The sequence below is a fragment of the Crassostrea angulata genome, chromosome 2, assembly GCF_025612915.1.
Source record: "Crassostrea angulata isolate pt1a10 chromosome 2, ASM2561291v2, whole genome shotgun sequence".
Classification (NCBI taxonomy): domain Eukaryota; kingdom Metazoa; phylum Mollusca; class Bivalvia; order Ostreida; family Ostreidae; genus Magallana; species Magallana angulata.
Genome location: NC_069112.1, coordinates 61,108,764 through 61,134,467, shown reverse-complemented (window position 1 = coordinate 61,134,467; position 25,704 = coordinate 61,108,764). Strand labels below are relative to the sequence as shown.

The 25,704-nt window shown below is 37.4% G+C and overlaps 2 protein-coding genes and 1 pseudogene across 2 annotated transcripts in view; 2 read left to right on the top strand and 1 right to left on the bottom strand.

Moving 5' to 3' along the window:
* The window catches only part of LOC128174613 (uncharacterized), a 151,616-nt gene that overhangs the window by 98,170 nt on the left and 27,742 nt on the right, over nt 1-25,704 (top strand). The window lies entirely within an intron of this gene.
* Nucleotides 8,128-9,969, top strand: LOC128173300 (uncharacterized; annotated as a pseudogene).
* On the bottom strand, nt 21,542-25,591 carry LOC128173284 (fibrous sheath CABYR-binding protein-like). The gene is made up of 4 exons (XM_052838999.1): nt 24,843-25,591; nt 23,544-23,714; nt 23,114-23,296; nt 21,542-22,885 (listed from the first exon to the last, which is right to left on the bottom strand). The coding sequence occupies exons 1-4, from the start codon at nt 25,189-25,191 to the stop codon at nt 22,071-22,073; spliced, it is 1,518 nt and encodes a 505-aa protein (XP_052694959.1). The 5' UTR covers nt 25,192-25,591; the 3' UTR covers nt 21,542-22,070.

The following is a 25,704-nucleotide window of genomic DNA, read 5'->3' as shown; positions in this document are numbered from 1 at the left end:
TAACGCTAACGGGATCTTTAGTTTATGTTTTCACAATATCATATCTGCATGAATAAACTCAGAAATGATAATACATATACGGGTAAATTTTCATTGGACTTTTGCTATATATTCTGTTCATATAAATAAATGATTTCTTATGAGAGAAAGTATAAAATAACAAATACACCTTCCAACTAAGTACTTACTTTTGTCTTCGTGATGACAAAAAATATTTGTTTACATGCAAAAGAGTTACACTATATATTTGTTAGGAGAGTGAAGATAGAAATGTTTTATCGTAAAAATGAATAATGTCCTACGGACCCAGTTGTATAAAGAAAATACGTGTACGTTGGTGAAAAGGTGTTGAATTCTTCCATTCTATGGATTAAATTTTTTAGTTAAAAGGTATTTGCACTCTCAAAAAGGTTTGTTGTGATGAATTTGACTGTTATTTTCAAGGCAACTTCATTAACTTTCTCCAAAATCGTTCCGGAGCGATTCTGCAATTTTCTGCTACACTACGGGTATAAGGGAGGCATTCTAACTGTGGTGAGTGCCTTTCCCGAGACACAATTAGATTTATCAAACTAAGGAAAGTATAGTGAAATTAATACCATTATTGTAGGCTTATAGCGTTGTTATGCAAATGTCAATAATAAACTGTGTCGATGTACCTATTTCGTAAATGTCAGATATGCAATGTCAACCCGTGCACGCACGGGTCAAAATCTAGTATATATATATATATATTGTTTTTCAGGCCATAGCAAAGCTAACCTATAGTACAGCATCACAAACAGACAGAGGAACATTGTATTATTTTCGGAATTTATTGAATGCTAGGAACGTGAAACATGATGTGAAAAACTCATTCCGAGCATATAAAATGCTTTACTATTCAGTATTTGATGCCATATGCTGCACCATGTTTTTGAAAGAATTTGGCAAGAGTGAATTTGATTCACAAATTGATTTACCAGAAGGGTTTCAAGATGAAAGTGACGACAAGAAAATAACGTGGATGAACGACTTGTGCCAAACGATAGTGAAAAAATGGTTTTTTGACAACAAAGATGACATATTTGAAGAGTTAAGAGCGATTTTGGAAGACCCTAATCACCCTGAGAACTATTGGTTAGATACTGATGAAGATGGTCATTTCAAATGTCACTTTTGTGACAAATCGTATGCATCTGTGGGAAGCTTGAAAGCGCATGAGACTATCAAACACCAGCATGTTGTGCCCACCAAAAAAAAAAAAGTCTTCACCAGCACCATGTAAAGATACAGATGAATTATTTAACTACATTGTATTAGTGTTTAAACTTACAGCTTTACTAAAGAATCTTGATACAGCAATTGACATGGGAGATGGAGCAAGATCTGTGCGATCAGCTAAATATGAAATGCCGATATTTAATAAAACAAACAAACTGAAATATGTTATTGGATGTGTACAATTGGTCGACATGAGTGAAAATCCCCATACTCTTACCAGTCAACAGAGGGAGCGCTTTATTGCCAACCGAACAATTAACCTGCAGGGAGGAAAAAACAACAATATCGCTTTGGACGAATATATTGAAATGATCAATCGTGACAGTAAGAACATTGTTTCAGGCCATCAAACCAAAGAGAACATTATTGAACGTTCCAAGCAATTTCCACATTTAATCAACTACGTTAAAAACTTCGATGTGATTTCTGAAATAAAAGGCCGAAAAGGGTTCCACAAACTTCCAAATTATAAAGTGGATGTTTCAAAGATAGCAAAAGAACTCTTGGAAATTAGATGTTTAGAATATCAGCCAAAGAGACAATTGCATTGTCGAGACCTTTCTGTGGACAAGGACCCGTACTCTAATTCGATCAAAGGATTGCCAATCATGATTCACAGACACAAACCGTCAACTCCATTTAGTCGTTTGCGCAATAGAAAGTACTAACTGCTTCCTTTTTAGGACAAATGCAACATTCCTTGATAATATATCAATTTTCTAATCTGTGATTTAATGTCCTTTCATCTGCACTTGCAAACAGTAATTGATTTATATTTCGAGACCAGATTTCAAGTTGGAATAAATTTTTGAACTTCTTCATAAACATGGGCTCAAACTTTACTTGAATATATAACGGTATTCTTTAAATATTAATTACAGGAATGGAAATGCATTCAATAATATTTCATTCTATATACTCGGATATTTGTTTATATTTATTTTAATGTTTAAATACCATTCAAACGTATACAGTAAAGCATAATCAAAACAAAGCTATAGCCTTTCATTCCTATATTGCAAACTTGACATATAGAAGAAAACAAGCAAAATTGTCCAACCTTGGCACTTCATTGTAAATGTGTTTGTGAATGGAACAGTTCTTATCAGTCCTATTAAAATCAAACCTTTTATAATGTTGAATTAATGAGAAAATAAACAGATATGTTCTTTATTCATTAACAGTAAAAACTTTTCAATCAGACTATTTAAGTTACTGTTCTTTCAAAGGAATTTTAAAGAGGTCCATATTATAAAAAAAAACCTGATAGATTCCTGTATCTTGTATTATCAGTTTCATTTAAAGTCTTTTTTTGGGAGTTGATTTTAATCAGCTCTCCTATGCAGTTACTCTGGCAAACCGGAAGTGAAACAGTGTTTCCACTTAAGCACAAATCATAACCGCTGGCAAGACTTAGTACTTTAAAATAATTGATAAAATTAGTTAAATACCTTGAAAATAGTCAGATTTTAAAAGGTACGAACAATTCAGGTAATTTTGTAGCAGTATGATTCAGAATACAAGACTATATTGAACTCTGGCATAGGAATTATTCCTACGCCAGAGTTCATTTTAGTCTCGTTCAACCAGACGCTCGGCTCACTGCTTGTCGGAGATTTGTCCGTAAATCTCTGACAAGCAGAGAGACTCTCTGCTTGTCGGATATTTATGGAGACAGCCGAGCGTCTGGTTAAACAAGACAAGAGTTTATTATTGCTAGGATCCTTAAATAATCAAGAATTATTTCAATTACTGATACATGAGTACATAGCTTGATAAAATTAATTTTATCTACACGTATGAACACACACAACATGATTCCAATGGGGTATTTTTGTTGGAAAAACCCTGAAATTCATACCGGTATTAGAAAAACAAACTAAAATCCATGTCTAGTTCATCAACATTCCAATCATAATCAATAGTATCATCACTGTCACTTGAGCAATTCAAACATTCATTATTAAACAATTTTTCAATATCTAACACAGAACAATGATTGCATTTGCACAATTCAGCACATAAATCACAGCATGTATGACATGTTTCGTCAGTAAATTTAAGTAAGTCAGTGTCGGATATGAAATTTTTCAACAATTCTTTTCGGCGGCAATTCTGACAAGAAATAAAAGTTTTCACTTCTTTGTCTACATTTCGCAAATGGTGGGAATTGTAAATAATTAAAGCAACCGATGGTAAACCATCCCTTCCAACTCTGCCAACTGCTTGCACGAGATCTACAACTGATCGTGGAGGTCCATACAGAACTACTGAATTGCAATTCAGAACATCTACTCCCATTCCAAGAGCTGAAGTAGCAATCACTATTCGTACACAACTGTCTTTATTTCGTAATGCTGACACTATTTTCTCTTTTTTGTCCTCAGGAGTCTCTGAATGAAACATTTCAACTAGATTTGTACAGTTCTCAAGTTCTTTAACAACATGATTGTATAACTTAGAAACGTCTGATATGGAGTTGCAGTAAACAAGAGTTCTTGGAAATGATTCCCCAAGTAAACCAAGTGCATCTACTAGCCAGTAAATTGCAGTTTCAATTTCACTACTCACTTTCTTCACTACCAATTTGATATTTGGCTTATTTGGGGAAATAGAGATCTGGGTAGTGTCATTTTCTCTTAATCCCATGACTTTCATGACACGTTTTTTTATCTTGTTGGTGCATGTAGCACTGAGGGCCAGAACTGGTGCCGATGGAAACAGGGATCTCAGTTCTCCTACATGGCGGAACCACTTCCTAAAAACAAGATATTCATCGGAGTCGTCGTTCCCTCCCCTAAAAAAAAAATAGAACAAATCTTACTTAAAGAAACTATGATCCTTACCAGTCCTGTCTGTGTGACAAAGTCTCCCTCTATTATTGATAATGAATAGAAACTGTTAATATAGGAGGGGTAAGGTTTAAGGATAAGGTTTTTCACGATATATTAAATACATGTACTTTTAAGAAGGGTTTTCCACTCTTCTTTCATCTATTTACATTTTTAATAAATTGAAAACTGTTTCATTCACTGCATCTTCGCTAGCCAAGGGTTTTCGGTCCACTTTGCTCCCCATAAACCCTTGGCGGATTTCATTACGAAAACTCGGTGACAAGATCTGTTTTATGATTGGCTGCAGCTGCGAGTAGCTGATCCAATCGCAGTGCTTGTAAATATAAACTTTAAAAGAAAACACATGTGTGATCTTTGGTAAAACATTCGGTGCTTTTAACAAATTGAGACACAAGTTCTCGAATACAGTGCCTCCCCACGGGCCCTGGAAGTTATTGTAAATATATTGAATGTGCATGTATAAAAAAGTAAGGGTAGGACACTCTTTTTGGGGCGAAATCGGGTTTGGCGAAGTCTGGGCGTTCCTCAAACGAAATTTCGCGAAAAATCGTTCAAGTATACTTTACTTACGACATATGTATACATTCGTTCCGCTCCAATGCTGTTACGTCGAAGAAAAAGGTGTTTTATACACCCAAGTGCCTAAGAATTTCGCTAGACTGGTTTACATCCGGTTTAATCGCAGTGAATCGAAAGATAAGTTCTGATTAGTTAATAATAAAATAAATCTGCTCGTCAATAAGGTTGCGAAACTGATAACAATTTATGGTGAGTATGTATCAAATGTTTGAAAGGAGTTATGCATATAGATACTGGGTAGTTTGGCCTTTCAACAATGAAATGCGAGAATTATGAAGAAGATTGACAAATATCGATAAGAAATTAAAGAATTTATTTCATTATTGACCAATCAGAACTTACCTTTCAATTTACCTTTCGATTCACTGCGATTAAACCGGATGTAAACCAGTCTAGCGAAAATCTTAGGCACTTGGATGTATAAAAACACCTTTTTCTTCGACGTAACAGCATTGGAGCGGAACGAATGTATACATATGTCGTAAGTAAAGTATACTTGAACGATTTTTCGCGAAATTTCGTTTGAGGAACGCCCAGACTTCGTCAAACCCGATTTCGCCCCAAAAAGAGTGTCCTACCCTTACTTTTTTATACATGCACATTCAATATATTTACAATAACTTCCAGGGCCCGTGTGCCTCCCCAACGATGATCTAACCAGATCGTTTTAAAAACCTATATATTTTACTGGGATTGACCATAGTTCTACAAACTTGTCAAGGCCCGCGTGATAGCATGGGAAGTAAACATGGCGAATGTAGAAGTTGCCTATCTCGTTAGTATATACGTTCCTGCTTATGGTTATTGCTTTTAAAGGTTCAGTGAGCTCTGTTTTATTTAATTTCTTTGGTCCGCAATATTCACGACAACGATACCTGATGTTATGGCATGAAAGCTTTCATATAAATCGGCGACTTTTTCACTCCCGGTACAGGTCCTTACAAAACACTATGAATAAAACATTCCGTGCTTTCCCTAGGTTATAACTTAATTCGTATTTAATAGCATCGTTAATTATGTTCCGATATTCGGTAGTCAACATGTTTTCAAGTTGTATTAATGCCGTAGTGTGTATATAACCTGTTGTTTAATTCGATTTAAATGTAAAAATGCAAGGGGCGCAACTCAAGTTGCTCGCTAGATAGCGCCACCACGTCACCGAGTTTTCGTAATGAAATCCGCCAAGGGTTTATGGGGAGCAAAGTGGACCGAAAACCCTTGGCTAGCGAAGATGCATTCACTGAAAGTAGACTTTCCTAGTAATTTGTGTATTGTTTCATAATTTTGCACAATTTTAACTTTTACAATAATAAGATTGTTGGCAAATAATGGATGCAAAGAATTTAAAATCACCCTTTTTACAGTATCTGTTAAATAATTAAATCTTACCATGTTGCAATTGTGTGAAACTCATCTATCACAATCATGCCCACGTTGAAATTTTGTAACAGCTGTCGGAATTTTGAATCTCCAACAAGAGATTCAGGCGAAGCAAATAAAATGTCGAATTCTCCTCTGTTTATCAACTCATCCATCTCATGACTGCTACCTTTTGAAAAAGAACGGTTTTATCATCTTGTGTGGTCTGATCGTATTTTTTGTCTTAACAGTTAATGAGATGCTGGTATTTTTTTTCTTAGTGATAGAAAATATGATAAAATTTTTAGACTAAACATATATAGCATATAGACTTGGTTAGACTTCAATAATGACGTCAATTACCACTATAAATCGCCACTGTGAACGTCAGAGAAATTTCGGAATAAATAGATGAGCATGCTGGTGCATGGTGTAATGTTTTATGACAAGTTAGGAAATTGAATCTTTAAATTACCTTTGTATGCAACACGTAGTTCTGAAATACTGTGAAGTCGCTCGACCTGGTCTTTCATCAGGGCAAGTAAAGGACAACACACGATTATATGCTCAGTCTGTGGGCCTAGACGTCCTAGTTCCCGAACAACTGGGAGGTAAATTTGATACGGTAAAGATTTACCGAATCCCGTTGGCAACACGGCAATACAGTCCTTTTTCGCTAGCATAGATTGCAGCATGTGGTATTGTTCAGTTTTCAAACTCTCCACTGAAAATTTTACACAAACGTTCTTTATCACTTCGTCCACGTTTACCTCCGCCATTTTCTAATACTTTCCAAGTTGGATTTCAGAGACAAAATTTGATTGGTTAGAAAAGTTCATAACCTGTAATTAGCATCCGATTAAATATTCATCGATAAAGGTCACTCGCATGTGAACCCTTATGCAGCTTCTTCAGACCTTCCACGCGACCATCAAAATAAAGGAGCTAGTGGAAGGTTTGATTTTAATCAGACTGAAACTTTCTAAACACCATTTTTATTGTTTTAAAAATTTTAGACAAAAATTGAAACCTGACGAAAAATCTTTTTTCTATCCAACTGACAAAGACGAAAACAATTTGCCATTTTGATCTAAATACTTTGTTCTCGCATCACAATTCTTTTGATTCAAAGGATTACAAACATACTTGATGTAGAAGGTGTTACATGGCAACTTAATTTAACAAACACAGTAGTCGACTATTGGCCACATCACTCAACTTTGTTGAGCGAGCAAATTTGTGTGATGTAAACTGTGGCAGTAGTATTTAAGGCATGCTAGTAGTAAGGGGGACAGAGAGCAGTCACTTTGCAGTCAGGATGACGTCATGGGTTTTCCCCAGGGATGACGTCATGGGTTTTCCCCAGGGATGACGTCATGGTTTTCCCCAGGGGGTAGTCTACAGTCAGGGGGTAGTCTACAGTCAAGGACACTCTACAGTCAGGATGACGTCATGGGTTTAAAGGGAGTCTACAGTCAAGGGCGCTCTGCAGTCAGGGGGTAGTCTACAGTCAAGGTGGGACTCTTCAAGGACACTCTACAGTTAGGGGTAGTTTTTAGATAAATACAACGATGATACTGATTTGTTATTAAAAATGGAAACTAAGGAGAAGCAGTACAAATGGAAAATTGTAGCATGGAATGCTTTAAAAAACAGTGACAAGAAAAAATGGACTTTACAAGAGAGTCAATGGTTTGACAAAAAACAGACATGTATGAATGATTTTAAAGAAAAAATGAAAAACGGTTACGATGTTGTAGACAGCTGGGGATCCGAAGAATACCTAATGAAACGTCGAATTATGCCCAGAAGGACTTTTACGATTTAAGTTACACAGAGATGTGTGCGTTAATTTTTCATTGGGCGAGTTGAGGGTATAAAAACGCTAGACAACACAAAAACACAATCAATGTGACAAAAAATGACTGAACAAATGGTCATGATGGAACTTCTAACAAATAACTGTGGAAACGAGTGTAAAGGCATGCTAAAAGATGAGTTGAAAAAAAAGAATAAAAATAATTATACCTGGGATTTTTGCGGTCGCGCTCATTATTTCTTTGTGCGTTGTTGTCAGTGTCCTACACCAGAAGAAGAAGAAAGACGACACTTTGATATACCGTGTTTTACGCCCTACATTAAACAGTGCACTTAAAACTTGTTCATTTGTGGATCAGTATCCCCTTTCAAATGAGATTTACGTCAGGATATGTGTCAATGAAACTGTTCAGATTGATATAAGACGGTTTCATAACGGAAAACCTGGAGATGAAGGAATTATCTTGACCAGAGCACAGTGGCAATACCTGAAAGCATCTGTAAATCATATGGATGATTCTATTTTAAAAGCACAGAAAAGTGAGAAATAATAAATCAAGGGATGAAGAATAAGAACAAGACTGTGCACTTTTCAGAAAAGTTAACGGTTATCCCTATTCCCTATGAAGATCGAAAAGGGGAATGGATGACCATGGCTTTGGACAGATATCGCTTTAAAAGACGAATAGAAAACGCATCAAATATCATTAGCCCTGTATTGGAGAAACATTTACAAATAATAGCAAGAAATTACACTAAGCTAGATGACAGTCAAAGGCAGCATTCTATTTTAATGTCAGCACCTAGAGTCATGGAGCAGTCTACAGTCAAGGAGGAGTCTACAGTCAAGGAGGAGTCTACAGTCAGGGAGGAGTCTACAGTCAAGGAGGAGTCTACAGTCAATGACGTCATACGATTACACACACCACCACGTGATCTAAATTGGGAGTCTACAGTCAGGGAGGAGTCTACAGTCAAGGAGGAGTCTACAGTCAATGACGTCATACGATTACACACACCACCACGTGATCTAAATTGTATATAAACCTAAATCAATTTGGAAAATTCACCAATTCTCTGAAAGTCTTTGTCGTCAGCAAGATGGAGCAAAAACACAAAGATCTCATCAAAGCAAACTACTCTACATTGGTAAAGAAGATGATGTCTGGTTCAGTAGCAGGACACTTATACGCTTCGCACATCATTACAGATGAAATGAGACAGCAAATAGAAGCCGAAAAGACCAGTTATGACAAAAACAGGAAACTATTAAGCATTATTTTGCGTCGAGGTTCAACGGCTTTTATGGGACTCCGAAAGGCATTACTTAAAGCTAACCAAGGCGACCTATCCAGACTCCTGATGAACACTGATGAAGATTCAAAAACCGAATACGAAAAGAAGTTAGCCATGGCAAGGTCGTTAGTGATCAACATGAAAGACAGGGGTACGTCTGAATCTAAAAAAGACGAGCAGGAGCAAAGATGTAGAATACCATTAGATGACGTAAACGACCTCTTTCTCACTGCCATGCCTTACAAGGGGATACTTTACATACATATCCGACACCTTGCAGAGTCCCACGGCCGACTCATTGCCACAAAGAAGGGTGTTACCTTTCCTTTAGACCGATGGTTGAAGTTTGAAGCTCTTTTGCCAGATATCCAAAGCTACATCGACAATGTCGGACAAGAAAATGACGAAGCAGAGTGGCATGTTGGCGGAGGAGTGTTCGTTTCATTATCACCGAACAATCCTACATAGACATAAGACATTTCTGGAAACCAGATGACGCTACACAACCGGTTCCAACAAAGAAAGGAGTCACACTAAACAGGAACAAGTTGGCAAGACTTGGGTATGCTGTCGAAGAGATGCATGAGTATGTTCCGGAGTTAAAAGACGTAGAACTCTGCATTCTGAGCGAGTCTCACCAGAATCAGCTTGGAATGCTTAACTGTCCCGAATGTACTCCTTTCGGATACGACCCACAAGAGACTCTATCCTCCTCCATGGAATGCAACTCTGGAGATACTCAAGATCCAATGAACCTGCAGAGTGATTTTGAATGACAACTTTTTAATTGATATTTTACGTTTGGTGGCTAGGATATATATATATATCTATACATATATATATATATATATATATATATATATATATATATATATATATATATATATTATGTATGAAAATATTGTATTCCAACAAAAAGAAAATGATAATCGACCAAACAAGACTTGTGTTTTGCTATATAACTGTGCACTTAGAATCATGTAGATAGTTTGTGTCAAGTATGTCAAACTACACGGATTACTTACGGGAGCTTTATTATACACCCGGTAAACCAGGCGCATTTGCTGGTCCCGAAAAATTGTACCAAGCTGTAAAATCAGAGGGCAAATATAAGATTGGTAGACAAAAAAATTAAACAGTTTTTAAATAACGAAGATGCTTACAGCCTGTATAAACCGATTCGAAAGACATTTCCTCGCTCAAATGTGGTTGTTGACACGATTGACTCTATGTGGGATGGTGATTTGGCAGACGTCAGCAATATAGCTTCTCATAACGATGGATACAAATTTCTGCTAGTGTTAATAGACATATTCAGTCGATTTTTATTTATCGTTCCTTTGAAAAATAAACAAAATCAAACGATCATTGAGGGGTTGAAATCAGTTTTTCAAAAAGGAAGAAAACCGCACACATTGAGAACAGATAAGGGTAGCGAATTTAAAAAATCGTTGGGTAAAAGCTTTCTTAAAAAAAGAAGCTATTAGTGTTATATACACTCAAAACGAAACTAAAGCAAATTATGCGGAGAGGGTAATACGCACCATGAAAAATTTAATGTATCGCTATTTCATGAAGACAAGAACGTACCGCTATGTGACTGTATTACAAGACCTGGTGAACAGCTATAACAAAAGACCACACAGGTCCTTGGGTAGTAATGCACCCGCTAATGTGAATAAAGATAATGCTGACGAAATCAGACTAGATACATATCTATCGAGACAGAAAAAGACCAAACTAGACAAAAATGTTAACGTTGAAGAGGACGTAAAAACATCAAACAAAGTATTACGAAAAAGAATAAAACCTGTGTTTAAGTACAAAATCGGAGACAATGTGAGAATATCACAACTCAAACATCCCTTTCAAAGAGATTATCAGCAAAAATGGACAGGAGAATATTTTAAAGTGAGTGTCAGATATAAAAACGGAGGGATTCCTGTGTACAAAGTAAGAGATTTAGACGATGACGCAATCGAAGGTACCTTCTACGAATCGGAACTTCAGAAAGTCATAAAAACAGGAGATGTATTGTACAGGGTTGAAAAAGTGTTGAAAAGACGGCGTCGGGGGAACATAAAAGAGGCCTTTGTAAAATATGAAGGATGGCCGCGTAAATTTAACTCGTGGATTCCAGAAAGTTCTTTAGAAAACGCCCAATAAAAACGAGCAAGTTTCATCTATCCTTTTTCATTCAAAATGAGCGTCCGAATGGTATTGACGTCTACCGACTGCTCTGACTATTTTGATAACAAACCAAATTGTTTCCGAGTTCAATTAAATAAGCAGATTCCATTCGAAGTATATTGGTCAGTTGCATTAACAGAATTCTCAACAGAGAGTTGGATTTCTTCAAAGAAGAAGAAATCGGAGTTGTTTGTGTGTTGTGATATCTGTGAGGAAACGATTGTTGGGGGGAAAGACGCCCCTCTTTTGAGACGTGTATGTCTTGGGGAAAACCCAGAAAACATAGCGTTTACTGTACCCTATTACATTCCGGTGAAAATCTGTGAATTACAACAGATCTGTATATATATAACTGACAGAGAAGGGAACTTGGTTTCATTTTTAGATGGACCGGTGACCGTGACACTTCATTTTAAAAAGTCCCCTTACGTTTTATGATGAACAGTCAGACTTACGTTAGCGACCCCAGACTCTGGGAAGCGTTTTACAAAAATATGGCAGAGAAGAAGTTTAATCCTTACAGCTACAAGCCTAAGCAAATAGGAAGAGGAAGAAAACGACATAGATCTTACGTCATTCCTTTGAGGCCACACTCACAATTAGAATCTACCGTGAACTCAACTCACGTGACTCCCATAGCTGCAGTGGAGGAAAGGGCGAAAACTGAACACGCGAATGATATCAAAGAAGGTGTTCCATCCGTCAAGGTACACAGCAAGAGTATAAAAAGGCCCTGTTCTGGATCTTCCGTCATTCCTACAAAGAAGAGGAAGACGGCAGCACGTTCCAATCAAAGACAGAACGGAAGCTAGACCAATATCCAGCATAGGTGTATCAGACACACCAATCGAAATTGTAGTTTCGGGTTCGGGTGCAGAATATATAGATTTAAAAAGAAGTAAATTTTACGTAAAAGCACGGATTTTAAAAGCCGACGGAACAGCTTTGGCTGAACAAGAAAAAACGAGTATCGTCAATCTACCTCTGCAAAGTATGTTTTCTCAGATGGACGTCTATTTAAACAACAAACTGGTGTCCTTCAATACAAACAACTATCCATGGAAAGCGTATCTCAAGACAATTTTGTTCAGTGGGAAAGACGACTTGAAGTCTCAAAAGCAGTCAGAATTGTTCTATAAAGACGAAAGGAAGATGGACGACGCCAACGCTTACAACGGAGGTAATGCTGGATTGGTGCTACGATACGGTTTTACTGAGCAAAGTAAAACTTTTGAGCTTGAAGGAAACCTGAAGGAAGATATCTTTGATCTAGACAAGTACTTGATAAACGGAGTAGATATTTACATCAAACTATTTAGATCCAGCACCCCGTTTGTAATCATGTCTGCAGAATCTTCAGCAGCTTACAAACTAGAACTGTTGGATGTCGTGTTCAAAGTTGCAAAGGTACGAGTTGATCCTGGCGTTCTGCTGAACCACAGTAAACAAATAGAATCGACGCCTGTAAAGTATACGATATCAAGGAACGAACTAAAACGAACACGATACCCAAAGGATCGACTGAATTTTACTGGGACAATATTTTCCCACAGGCTGTACCAGACCGTATTGTGGTAGCTCTGGTAGACCAGAAAGCTGTCAATGGTGATTATTCGGCCAACCCATTCAATTTCGAACACATGGGAGTAACAGATGTCGGTATATACGTCAACGGAGAAAGCGTACCTGGTAGATCACTAAAAACAGACTTCTCGGCGGGACAGTATGTGGCAGCTTACACTCGTCTGTTTGAAGCATCGGAAAAATGGAACTCTGATGCTGGACTGGATATCTCCCGAGAAAATTTCGGATCGGGATACTCTTTGTTTGTCTTCACCATCGATCCTTGCGGGTTTGGCGAAGAATATTTAAACCTCATTCGTCGAGGAAATACCAGACTGGAACTGAAATTCAAAGAAGCTACAACTAAAGCTGCCAACGCCCTTGTATTTGCTACGTTTTCTTCCCTGCTTGAGGTGGATAAGTCACGTGACATCAATTATATTCAACAATGAACTCGACGCAGATGTTAAATATTGTGAGAACGGACCCATGCTTAAGACGTTACGTAAAAGGAGTGTTTGCTAGCAACACGCTACCTGCAACTGTGACTCAGTTTCCGAGTGCATTTATCGTGAACACACAACCTTTACCGTTCCCCGGAGAACATTGGGTTGCGTTTATTGTGTTTGACTCGTTTCACGTAGAATTTTTTGACAGTCTTGGAAAATCACCAGCCGATTATAATCCCGATATACAGAACTTTTTCAATAAAAATAAAATGCATTGTACTTTCAAAACAATCCCATTGCAACCCTATTATTCTGATTGGTGTGGGCTTTATGTATTGGTGTATTTAATTGCCAGATTGTGTTTCAAATATTCGTTGAATCGGGTGTATGCTTTGTTTCCTAACATACATGTCAATGATACTCTTGTAAAACATTTTATGCATGACTATGTGAGATATTAATAAAATGAGTTCAAACTGTACATATAAATATGAGGTTAAACGCCACGTGCTCTCAGTTTAAGAATGGCCAAGGAAAAAGAAACAGTGATCATGAACGACTGGTGGAAAACGAAAGCTTTGCTTCCATTTTCTGCCCCTACGACTATTTTGATCTGTGGTTGCACACAGAGTGGTAAAACCTATTTTACTAAATCACTTCTCCAACATGCGAACGGAATGTTCTCTGTTCCGGTGGACAAGATTATTTACGCCTACACCGAATACCAGCCCATCTTTGACGACATGTCTCGGTCAATCCCAAACTTCACATTACACCAAGGTTTGCCGTCTAAAGAAGACATAGAACAGTATACGGAGGGAGTCAATCACACCATCTTGGTCTTGGATGATTTGATGTTAAAAATAGCTCAATCTCAAGATTGTGTTCACCTGTTTACGGTGACATCTCATCATAGAAACGTGACTACAGTGATGCTTTCACAGAACCTTTATCCTCCCGGGAAATATGCCAGGACCATATCGTTAAATTGTCTGAATGTTATTTTGTTTAAAAATTACCGCGATTCCAGACAGGTTATCACGTTCGGTTCTCATGTATTACCGGGACAGGTTTCTTTTTTCAAAGCCGCTTATGATTCGGCGACCAGAAGAAATTTTGGGTACTTACATGTCTGCTTAGAGCCTACACAAAAGAGGGAATACCAGTTAAGGTCTTGCATACTTATGATTATTTATCAACCTATATAAAGTTGTAGTTAAAACATTTCGTCTTAGTTGATAATCATGAAGCAGACGGTGAAGAAGCATAGAGCTCTTTTAAATTTCCTTTTGTATGCTGACAGTACACAACAAAAACTAATTATGAAAACCTTTACTAGCGAGCAATTCGACGTGATGAGTGAAATAGCTCTAAATATTTATACTGGTACATATCCTTTGCCCAAAAAGTATATAAATGAACTGAGACCATTCGAATTAGACATTCGCAAGCCGGGATCCAGAGAAGTGAGCAACAAGGAAAAACGTCGAATATTATTAAACCACATTGAATTGGTGCCTTTATTATTGAAACCCATCGTGTCGAGTTTTTCATAAAAAATGGCAAAAGAATTTATACTTGTACCTAAATTAAAGTATGACCGTCTTGTGGGCCAACATGTCGAACAACAATTGTCCTCTACAGAGACTCAAAATACTCCGAATTTCCCAAAGGAACTTATGGGCGATAAAGAAGATAAAAACAGCATGTTACAAGAAGGAAGGGGTTTTGTCAGCAAGAAGCAAACTATCGGCAGACCTCCCGGAATATCTGATGGTAGACGCAAAAAGAAGAACAAAAACATTCCTTGGATGGCATATTGACATTTATGAAATGAAAATAAAAAAAAACATTTTTACATGACTGGTGAACGGAATTCAATAAAAATGATGTACAAATATACATTTTAGCGTTATCGTTATTCTTTTAAAATCCAAATGGCAATGTATCTAAATTGGGTAGAATTCTACGTTTGGTATAAACCATTTTATAGTTTTTTGTTTCGACTCTGTTGAGAAGTTTTCTCTTTCTACTGTCCCTCGAAATTTTACAAGGATTGACGATCTCGATTTTACTTTCGGGTGACGTACAGATGATCGATTTTATGGCCTCGAAATTGATTAATTTCGAGTTGGCCCAGTTCAATGTAAATCCTCGAACTTTACATTCTTCTTTGCCAGACGATGTGCGATAGGCATAGTTCTTTGGACCCCCCGAGACGAATTCAACAATGTAGCCGTCTTTGGGGCGGATCTCGTTCGTTAATTCTCCTAAGTAATTACCTATGGGAAGGTAACTCAAATCGTCCGACCGTTTCGTCTTAAAAATGACACTGTCTGTATCAAAATACAATACGTTCTCATTTAATTGATCGAGAACACTGTACAATTTCAGTCGAGCCCACATAGTGGTAAACGATGCAAGGAAGATATTGGTTTTGTTATCGAATTGAGTAAATAAAGGACTGTTGCTCCATTCTAAATGAAGAATGTCTTTTGAGACGATGTGGAAATTGTGGGGGATTTTGGTCGGATCAATGAGCATTTGAAAAAATGTTTCGGCCTCCGTTTCGTGAATAAACGTGGACTGTTGCATCCCCAACCTCTGACCAAATTTGCCCCAGAAGCTATTCAAACAGAGTTTGGCTAAACATCGCAACCCTGGATTCAGCATAATTTTATCGTATTCTAAATCTATGCCCTCTTTTTCTTTGTAATCCTCGATGTATTTACGTTTTGCCTCTTCCGTTTTACAATCAACTGGAAATCCCGACGCCTCCTGTTTAATTTTTAAGAACATGTTGACGTACTGAGTAAACAATCCCCCCTCACACGAGTCGGCGTTGTACATGGACGACTCGGCAAAGTGATAGACTTCGTAGGTATTCAAGATTGTGTACCCTTTAGACATAGCCATTTGAATTTCAGGAGTACACCACGTGCCCGTGATGGCCCTCTCCTCTAGGGAACACGTGCAATCGTTCTGATTTTCATTGTCAGCGCAAGTTCTACACAAGGGAAACTTCAATTTTCCATTCGAACTGTAAGGAAGCACGGGTTGATAGAGATTTCTAGGGGGTAAAATTTTAATTTTAGCAAGTCCAAAATACTGAGAGATGTCTTGAAAATTGTCCGTGACGATGGTAGGATGTCCAACGGGATATCGACAATATTTGTTTGTCCATGGATAAAGACTGGTAAAGTCGTAGTACTGAATGGTTTCGTCTTCCGCCGCCTTGTAGTGTAATTTTATGGCATTAGTTCGACCACCAAAAAAACTATCACGTGGGTCCAATCTGTCCTGTATATCCAATGTCGACACGAACTGCTGTAACGCCGCATTCTTTTCCAGTTGATATTTAAATTGATGTTCCCAAATAAAGACGACTTTGTATCCTAGATCCTTGAGCTCTCGTTCTCTCTTCTTCGTCATTTCATATAATTCCTGGATCGTCTGATTGGTGGAAGGATGTCTGAGATGATGACGATCTTCGGCGTAACAAGACGGACAACCGTGGAACACACAACCTATTTTTTTTTGTTAAAAATGAGAGAAAACAATAAACGTATTTTATGGTCAACACTCGATACGCCGCCGCCGCCGCCCCCCCCCCCCTTCAATTGAGGGGGAGAGGGGGTAAATGTTAAAGATATGTAGGTTTATGGTCTTACCATAAAATTCGTAAACTGTTCCTTTTCCGGTTGGAGAGGGGACAAATCCGTCACATCTGTAGTTCGTGCCTGGAATCTGATATTCACCTCCGTTAAGAGCGTGTGAAATATGAATGGGGTTTCCCCGCTGACGGCTTTTTTCCATTAACCACTCTAACCATTGAATCGAAACTTTACTGTAGTCATCGCGTTTTGTATACCCTTGAGAGGGAACGACTGCTATTGGACTCTCGAACTGTCGTTTGCCTATTTGCACGTTCTCGTCATGTTGAAGGTCGACTAAGGAGACCCATGATGCTTCTTCGACGTTGACCACTTGCAGTCCTCTTAAATGTTCGATGTCGTACCATTTCGTGTCCCCGTCTTTGGTTATTTGTATTTTTTCCTTGCCTTTCAAAAATAAAGACTTAAATACGCCCATGCATACACTTGCGATGGTGACGTAATCGAAAGGGTCGACTCCATAAGTAGTTTGTATTTTTAACGTTCCGTCTGCTTGTGCAACGTTTTCTTCGATGGTCGTCACGTCGATCATTAACTTTCTAAATTCGAGACAGCTCCGTCGCAAGATATCGACGTCCGAGCGGCAGTATTGCAACATGTCTTCTCGAAAATGAAACGTCTCGTCTTTTTTCGTTGCATGCCAGTCTTCTAGTTTCTTTCGCTCTTCTGTCGACAGGAATTGGTATCCGTAGTACTGCAAGTCTGGATACGGGCCCACGTAATTTTGATGAGCTTTGGTGTTGAATAAATGAGGAAAGTATCCTTTGCAGAGTTCTTGTAGACCAAACGCTTCTGGTATTTTAGCTTATTTCATGGGAAGAAAGTTGAGAGAATCCATGAAAGTTAAAATCAGTTTTTGGGCTATGTGCATGTACATGATCTTGACACCATTGTATATGATTTTGCTTGGTCGAATGGAGTGTCGGTCGATGAGAACTTCTAAAACGGGGTACAAGTCAAAACTTTTTGCATTGTGTGCAATTAAAATCGAGTCTTTGCAGTGCTTTCTGGTGACGTAAGCGCAAGTGTTCGGCGGCGTAGTCCCCGGAAAACACCAGTTCCCTTTTTCCACACGTGTCTTGACATGGCGGTGAAACGTATTCTCCTTTGAGTGTCCGAGAGCATTTTCCACATCGTGTTCCGCAATGACTGCAGGTGGCATCCTCTACCAATTCCTCTTTTTCGCATTGATGACAAGTGCTCTGTAGTACTGCAAAGTTAACTTTGTGTTGCATTAAACCACAGGACGGATCACGGCAGTTCTGACACAGTCTACAGTTGACGCACTCACGTGGCTCTTTAACGCAATGTCGACATCTGACACGAGACGGACTGTATCCCGCCTCACATTGGAACACGTCATCTTGCCGTGTCTCAAAATCGTAAAAGAAGAATTTCTTGTTTCGCTTTTCGATGTCGGATCCAAACGGTTTCTGGTAACAATTATGTTCCCCGGTTTGATATTCTCGACAGTTAGGGCACTGCCATTCTTCGCAAACGTGTTACTCGGGGGAACGCTTCACACGTTCCAGAACGACTCTACATTTTGTACATTGGTAAAACAGGTCACAGGCAGGGGGATAACTTTCATTTTTGACTGTTCGTTGCTCTTTATGACTTTTGAAACACACTAGAGATCGACAAACTCGACCACAGGAACGACAGCCCATTTGGACATCCGTTTCCGGACAGTTGTTGCGTAAACATACCTCACAAGAAGTGGCACAAGAATGTTTTGATTTATCTTTATACGGTTTTAAACAGGTATGACAAAAGTACGACGCTTTGAAAAACCCTTGTATGCTGGCAATCCCGTGCCAGTGTTTTTCGTTTTCTGAGTCGATATGATATAGATAAAGACGAGGTTTTTCCTGATCCTTTGTCACCCTGACGAACTTGTTTCCTACTCTAGAGGACACGACGTTTATAGAGACATTGAGTAAGGTTTCGAAAGGCCCGATGTCATTAAGACCTAAATATCTGTCGGTAGGCACCCCTGCTCTTTGACACAGCCACATCGCTAACTCGGTTTGTTTTTTTTTTCTCGACGTTTTCAGGACGTTGTTGTAATAAGCCTTGGATAAAGTACGGTGTTTGAGAACGTCATCTGGAATCATTCTTCACTAATTGTGACCAGGTATCCGCGTCTACTTTTTTACACGTTTTGAGAAAACACAGACCAATGGAAATAACCATGCATAAATTGTTATCGTTTTGTACATGAAAAAGTGATTTTTTTTCTTTCTATGCTATTTTTGGGTCCGAAAAGAGAAGTGATGGGTAGTTTTCTAGGGTTACCTCCCCCTTTGGGCAAATCGATGGATCCTATGGTGACCAAAAGGCTTTCGTCTATGGGTAAGCTTTCGTTCGAATTGAGTACTTTGACGATTTCTGACATTACAGAATCTGCATTCAGAGTTTCCCAGGATTGTAGCGGGACCACTATTGCATTGTTGAGACTCGGGTGACTGATGACCACTCGCCCGAGATCCGCATCGTGACCCCTGGCTTGCGACAACAGGTCGTCAAACATGTCGTGCAAATTGTTTTGTATGTCTATTAATTTCTTACCCCGCCACTGTTCGTTAAATTTGACTTTGAATGTCGTATCGCGTACCCAATGTTTCTTAAAGGTTCTCGTATCCCTCTTCCAAATGTAGTAAGGTTTTTCTGGCGTGTCCTCAGAATCGGAGCTATCCTCACCGCCCCCAAGCTGTACACTCGTTGAAGGCTGATCGCCATCAGCGAGGGTAGGTCGACTTTTTTTGGCAGGGGATTCCATCTCCGAAAGAACCTCCTGCCATAAGTCTTCGATGTGTTTTTCCCAATTGAGTTCTTTTAATCGGTCCTCGACCTCAGCATCACCAACTAAACCATTTGCGGCGGCAAATAACTGCACAGCATCACTGTCGTTCAAGGAGTCGAGGATTTCTTTCAATAGACTGCTGTCTGCCATATTCTAAATTCAGAATATTTATAAATGTAAAGCATGCTTCAAAATTCTAAAAAATTAATACTGATTTGTAAAACTTTATTACATCATAACTTATTCAATTAAATTTAATGATGTCCTTAATTTATTCATTTTAATACACTTTAAAAAAAGAAAAACAAAGCCTGTTTGAACTTAAGGTAGCTATCTACATCGAATTTTTACCTCATGACTTGTTGCAGTAATTTTAGGTAACCTTGATTTCCCTGTTCAAAGGCGGACTGTTGCTTTCAATTATTTTATATGAATTTTTTGGTAATTTTTGAGAAAAAATCGGTTTGACTGAAAACGAGAGGTGATAGAGTTTTAAAATTGCTTCTAAAAATTGTATATTATAAGGTTTATCAATAATTTAAAAGTGGCGATAAAGACTTTGTATTTTTTATAATAAAAAATAATTATTAAAAATTAGAAACAAATTTTCTTAATATTTTTTTTTTAATTTGAAAACCAAGTCATTTCCAGCCATTGAGTATAAGAAAAACATATTTTGAAAAGATATTGGAAAAAAATAGAAAAAAATAAAGCTAAAAAAGCCTACTTTCAAAGTAGACACTAACCTGATCGGAATTAAATTAGGGAAAAAATGGAAATATTCTTCATTTTTTTTTTTATTGTTATGACGCTAATAACTAATTAAACCCTTTGTAAATTGAATGAACTTATCAATAATTAAGAAGTTTGGTGGTGAAGCTTCATTTATTTTCGTGCCAGTAGGTTTTTTTAATAATTAAGATCAGGATCAGGCAAATTTTAATCGGGATCGGTTTGATCTTGAAAATTAGCAATTTTTCCTTAAATATTTTTAATTTTTTCCAATTTCTTTCTAAAATATGGTTTATATATATTAGTTTTACTTGATAGAAACATGTCTAAAATATTTTGACCATAGGTTTAAAAAATATTTTTAAAATACACTAATTTTACAAATATTTTTTTTATTTAAAAAAACATATATCTCATTTTACTTTTATAGTTATGCTTTATTTATATTTCATAATTTTTAGAGAAGACTTGAAACTCTATCACCTTTCATTTTCAGTAAAAACTATTTTTCCATTTTCTCTCTTAATTGCTAAAAAATTCATATGAAATAATTGAAGGCAACTGTCCATCTTTGAACAGGGAAATCAAGGTTACCTAACAATATTGCGACAAGTCATGAAGTAAAAATTTGATGTAGAGAGCTACCTTAAATTTATTTCAATTCAAAACAATAAAAAAAAAAGCAAAATAGAATACTTTTTATTAACAAAATTCCTGTAATATAGATTTTAAGTATTTCTTAATACTTAACATATTTTTAAGAAATGACATTAGGGAAAAAACAAAGTAAACAAAAATACTGGTCTGATGACAAAAATCTTTAAATAGCACTAAACATGTTTAATATTAACCTTGTACAAACTTTTTCTTTAAGACAACTTTTATATCAATAAATTCAATTTCTAGCTTCACAAATGTTCAAAAATATTTAAAACCCACATTGTATATCAGGTAAATAATATTAAGGGTTGTAATCTATAAATATTGGATATTAAATATTATTCTATAGGAATACGTTCTACACCAATTAACCCTAACGTCATAACTTAAACATCACAATTATAATAAGCAAATGATCAATGTTAGGTGTAAATCACAATTATCAGTTTTAAAAAAATAAAAAAGCTTAAACATCATTCAACATCAATTGCGCATGGCAAAAATCACCAAATAATCACTGTCATGTGTAAATCATAATACTTATCAACAAATAAAGACAGGAGTTAAAATTTTCCTTCCATCAGTATTCAAGTAAAAGACAAACTGTCGCATAAAATAAAAATTAAAAAAAAATACAAAAAAAAACATAAAAAGCAACCCTAGGAAAACACAACAGAAAAAATAACGAGTCAATGTCCTTAATTAAACAATACCATTGTACTACATGTACATTCATTAAAAAAATTACTTGATACAACGTCATCAAAATTTCAAATTTTCATACTTCATAAAAGTACAGACTATACATTCATCAAAATATTAAATCTTACTGACTTTCAAACATTAGTTTCTTTCTTGCTGTTTTGCTTCTAGTAGTTGGTCCCTGCTGTGGAGCGGGGGCGTGTTGTCCTTGCTGAGGAGCGGGAGCTTGTTGTGCCGGTTGAACAGCGGGGGCTTGTTGTCCCAGTTGAACAGCGGGGACTTGTCCTAGCTGAGGAGCGGGGGCTTGTTGAGCCGGTTGAACAGCGGGGGCTTGTTGTCCTGGCTGGGGAGCGGGGGCTTGTTGTGTCGGTTGAACAGCGGGGGCTTGTTGTCCTGGCTGAGGAGCGGGGGCTTGTTGTGCCGGTTGAACAGCGGGGGCTTGTTGTCCTGGCTGGGGAGCGGGGGCTTGTTGTGCCGGTTGAACAGCGGGGGCTTGTTGTCCTGGCTGAGGAGCGGGGGCTTGTTGTGCCGATTGAACAGCGGGGGCTTGTTGTCCTCGCTGAGGAGCGGGGGCTTGTTTTGCCGGTTGAACAGCGGGGGCTTGTTGTCCTCGCTGAGGAGCGGGGGCTTGTTGTGCCGGTTGAACAGCGGGGGATTGTTGTCCTGGCTGAGGAACGGGGGCTTGTTGTGCCGGTTGAACAGCGGGGGCTTGTTGTCCTGGCTGGGGAGCGGGGGCGTGTTGTCCTTGCTGAGCGGCTTGTTGTCTAGGTTGTTGAGGTGTGTCTGTGTCTGCTGAAGTTGTGTATGATGATGGTGACAACAAATGTATATCTGAAATGTTAAGTTCCGGGCAGCAGCGATTTATCAAAAACTTTACAAGTTTCCTCAGCCCAAAAAATATGATTAATGATGTAACTGCAACTGCCCAAGCCAGAAATCCTAAATAAAAAAAAATAGAGTAGATATACATGCATGAACTATCAACAGAGTATTTAAATTCTAGCACAATTTAAGTAATTTATACTTCCGTACATTTATAAAGCGAGTTTTTCCTAATTTTTTCGTTGATCTAATTTTTGTATAATCCTTAATTGTTTCTTTTAAAACAAACACATTGTTAACAAATGCTTTTTTTTTTACACCATATTGAAATAATATGACTAATACCAGTTCCCACATCACTTAGTGATTGTTGAATTCTGTGCCAACTTGTGGGGGGCTCAGATGTAGCTCTATATCCCTCAGCAACAGATGTAGGTTCCTCGGCTACAGATGTAGGTCCCTTGGTTACAGATGTAGGTCCCTCAGTTACAGATGTAGGTCCTTCAGCTACAGATGTAGGTCCCTCAGCTACAAGTTAAGTTGGTAGATTTTCAGTAGCGTTGTCATTACTATTGTGGGAAGAGGTTTTATATATGAAAGAGAAAATATGTCATCTTTTGATTTGTTCGAATATTTATACTTTTGTACATTTTATAAAGCGAGTTTTTCCTAATTTTTTCGTTGATCTATTTTTTGTATAATCCTTGTTTCTTTTAAAACAAACACATTGTTAACAATTGCTTTTTTTACCATATTGAAATAATATGACTAATACCAGTTCCCACATCACTGAGTGACAATTGAATTCTGTGCCAAAATGTGGGGGCTCGTCTTTCGGCTACAGATGTAGGTCCCTCGGCTACAGATGTAGGTCCTTCAGTTACAGATGTAGGTCCCTCAGTTACAGATGTAGGTGCCTCAGTTACAGATGATTCCTTGTGATATACTTTAAATGTGAAGTAAAATAAAAATTTAAAAAATAATTGATACAAACATTTTCCTCAGACCACTTAAAAATCGAGTTTTACGGACACAGCCTTTTTAGTCCAAAATTCCTGTAGGAGCTGGCACGATAAAGAACCCCTTTTGATAAATATTCTTTAAAACAGAAGCACTACTCCAAGTTCCTATATGTAGATTTGAGGATTTACATTAAAAGAAATCTGAATAGCAATTGAATAAACTCATTTTTCCTAACCTTTGTATTTGTGCATTAAAACCAGAAAATGTTGTTATTTTTAATTTCTACTGTACTGCTATAGCTGTCCGATGCTTGGTAAATATTGTCCGATCCATGGTGAAATAGTTCAACACCTCAATAATTTGCTTTATTTTCTACATTTTTAACAATTTTACAAATTTTTCTCCAATATTTAAGCAAGGGGAAAACCTGTAACTTTTAAAACAAGTTTTATTTATATTTGGATGATATTTTATTCGCGAACAAAGGGAAAAATCCAAAGGTGTCCGATGCATGGTGAAATCACCCTATAGTTTATGTATACACAGTAGATATTTACCCCCAGGCTACTCTATATAGCTACATTAACCATACACAGAAAAAATATCTTTGTGAAACGGATTGGGGCTAATGTACTTATAAAATATACATTGTTCTTTTAATATTTAAAGGAAGGTATTCACACGTTTTCTTACAAAATTGCGTGAAATACATGACATGTACAAGGCAAATTGAATCACATAATTACAGAAACTGTAACTACCGGAAATATATTTTTAAAAAAAGAACGACTTGTGAGATGACCCCTCCCCTTCTTTTTATCATTTACTACATAAACACATTCCATAGTAAAGATACAACGATTTGATTGGCTGATTAAATCACGTGTTCTAATTTTTCTCACGATAATTTTAAAGTCTACGAATCGTTCCCTATAAGCCCCCTCCTTTTAAAAATCACTCAAAATTACCAGACCAGTCCATATTAAGACAATTAACGACTTACATGTCATAAATGAGAAATTAAAGGGTCAAAACATTTTAATTTGAACCACCCCCCCCCCCCCCCTTACCCATATTCCGCAATGTATAGATATGTACATAATTTACTTACCAAATTCATGATCATGGCATTGAGTTCCATGTTTGCTCCGCACTACTGGAAACGGCGCCTTTCCGTTGACGACAATGGTTACATCGCACTTTGCAACCCGAATTTCGCGTATCTGGACATTGACATCGACGGCAACACAGTTGCTTTGTACGTAGAGAGCGCAATTGACCAAACCATGACTGGACGGACATCTCGGACATCTAGTTTCAACACATGTGTAGAACTCAATAATGACAATGAATATTATGCATATCAGCCTAGCTGCTGCATGTGATGTTCGCTTCCCTCCTTCCATCTTAACATCAACGGCGCGAATTCTGCACGGACTTTTCAACGTCATCATCATCATGTGACCTTTAGGCCACCCTGATTTCGCGCGATTTGTCTAATAACGCCCTTATAAGCATTTTAACTGATTACAAATCAAAATAAGGGAAACAGATACTGAGGGAACTAAAAACAATGGTTCTCGTATGTAGGGATAATTATATTTATTTAGTGTTGAAAGAGTTTCAAAGCATTTGTGTGTTAAACAATCTCACACATTTACATGCGAGACAGTGACTATAATTTTTTTAATTACTGAGGCCCTGTGAATTATACAATTACTATATTATAAGCCTTAATTTGTTATTTTCCTTAACAAGTATGCGTTTACATACACGAATAAGTCAGGTTTCTTGCATGTGTAGGTTTCTTGCATTTACCAAAGGTAAATTTTAAATATCGACTAAATGCGCTACAGTGTTGAAAGCTTTCTTGTAGGTTTATCAGTAAAATAGAAAAAAATATTTGTTCACAACAAACTATTTGGAAGTAATTTCATTGTCACTTAATATCGGTGGGTATAAATAATTTACAG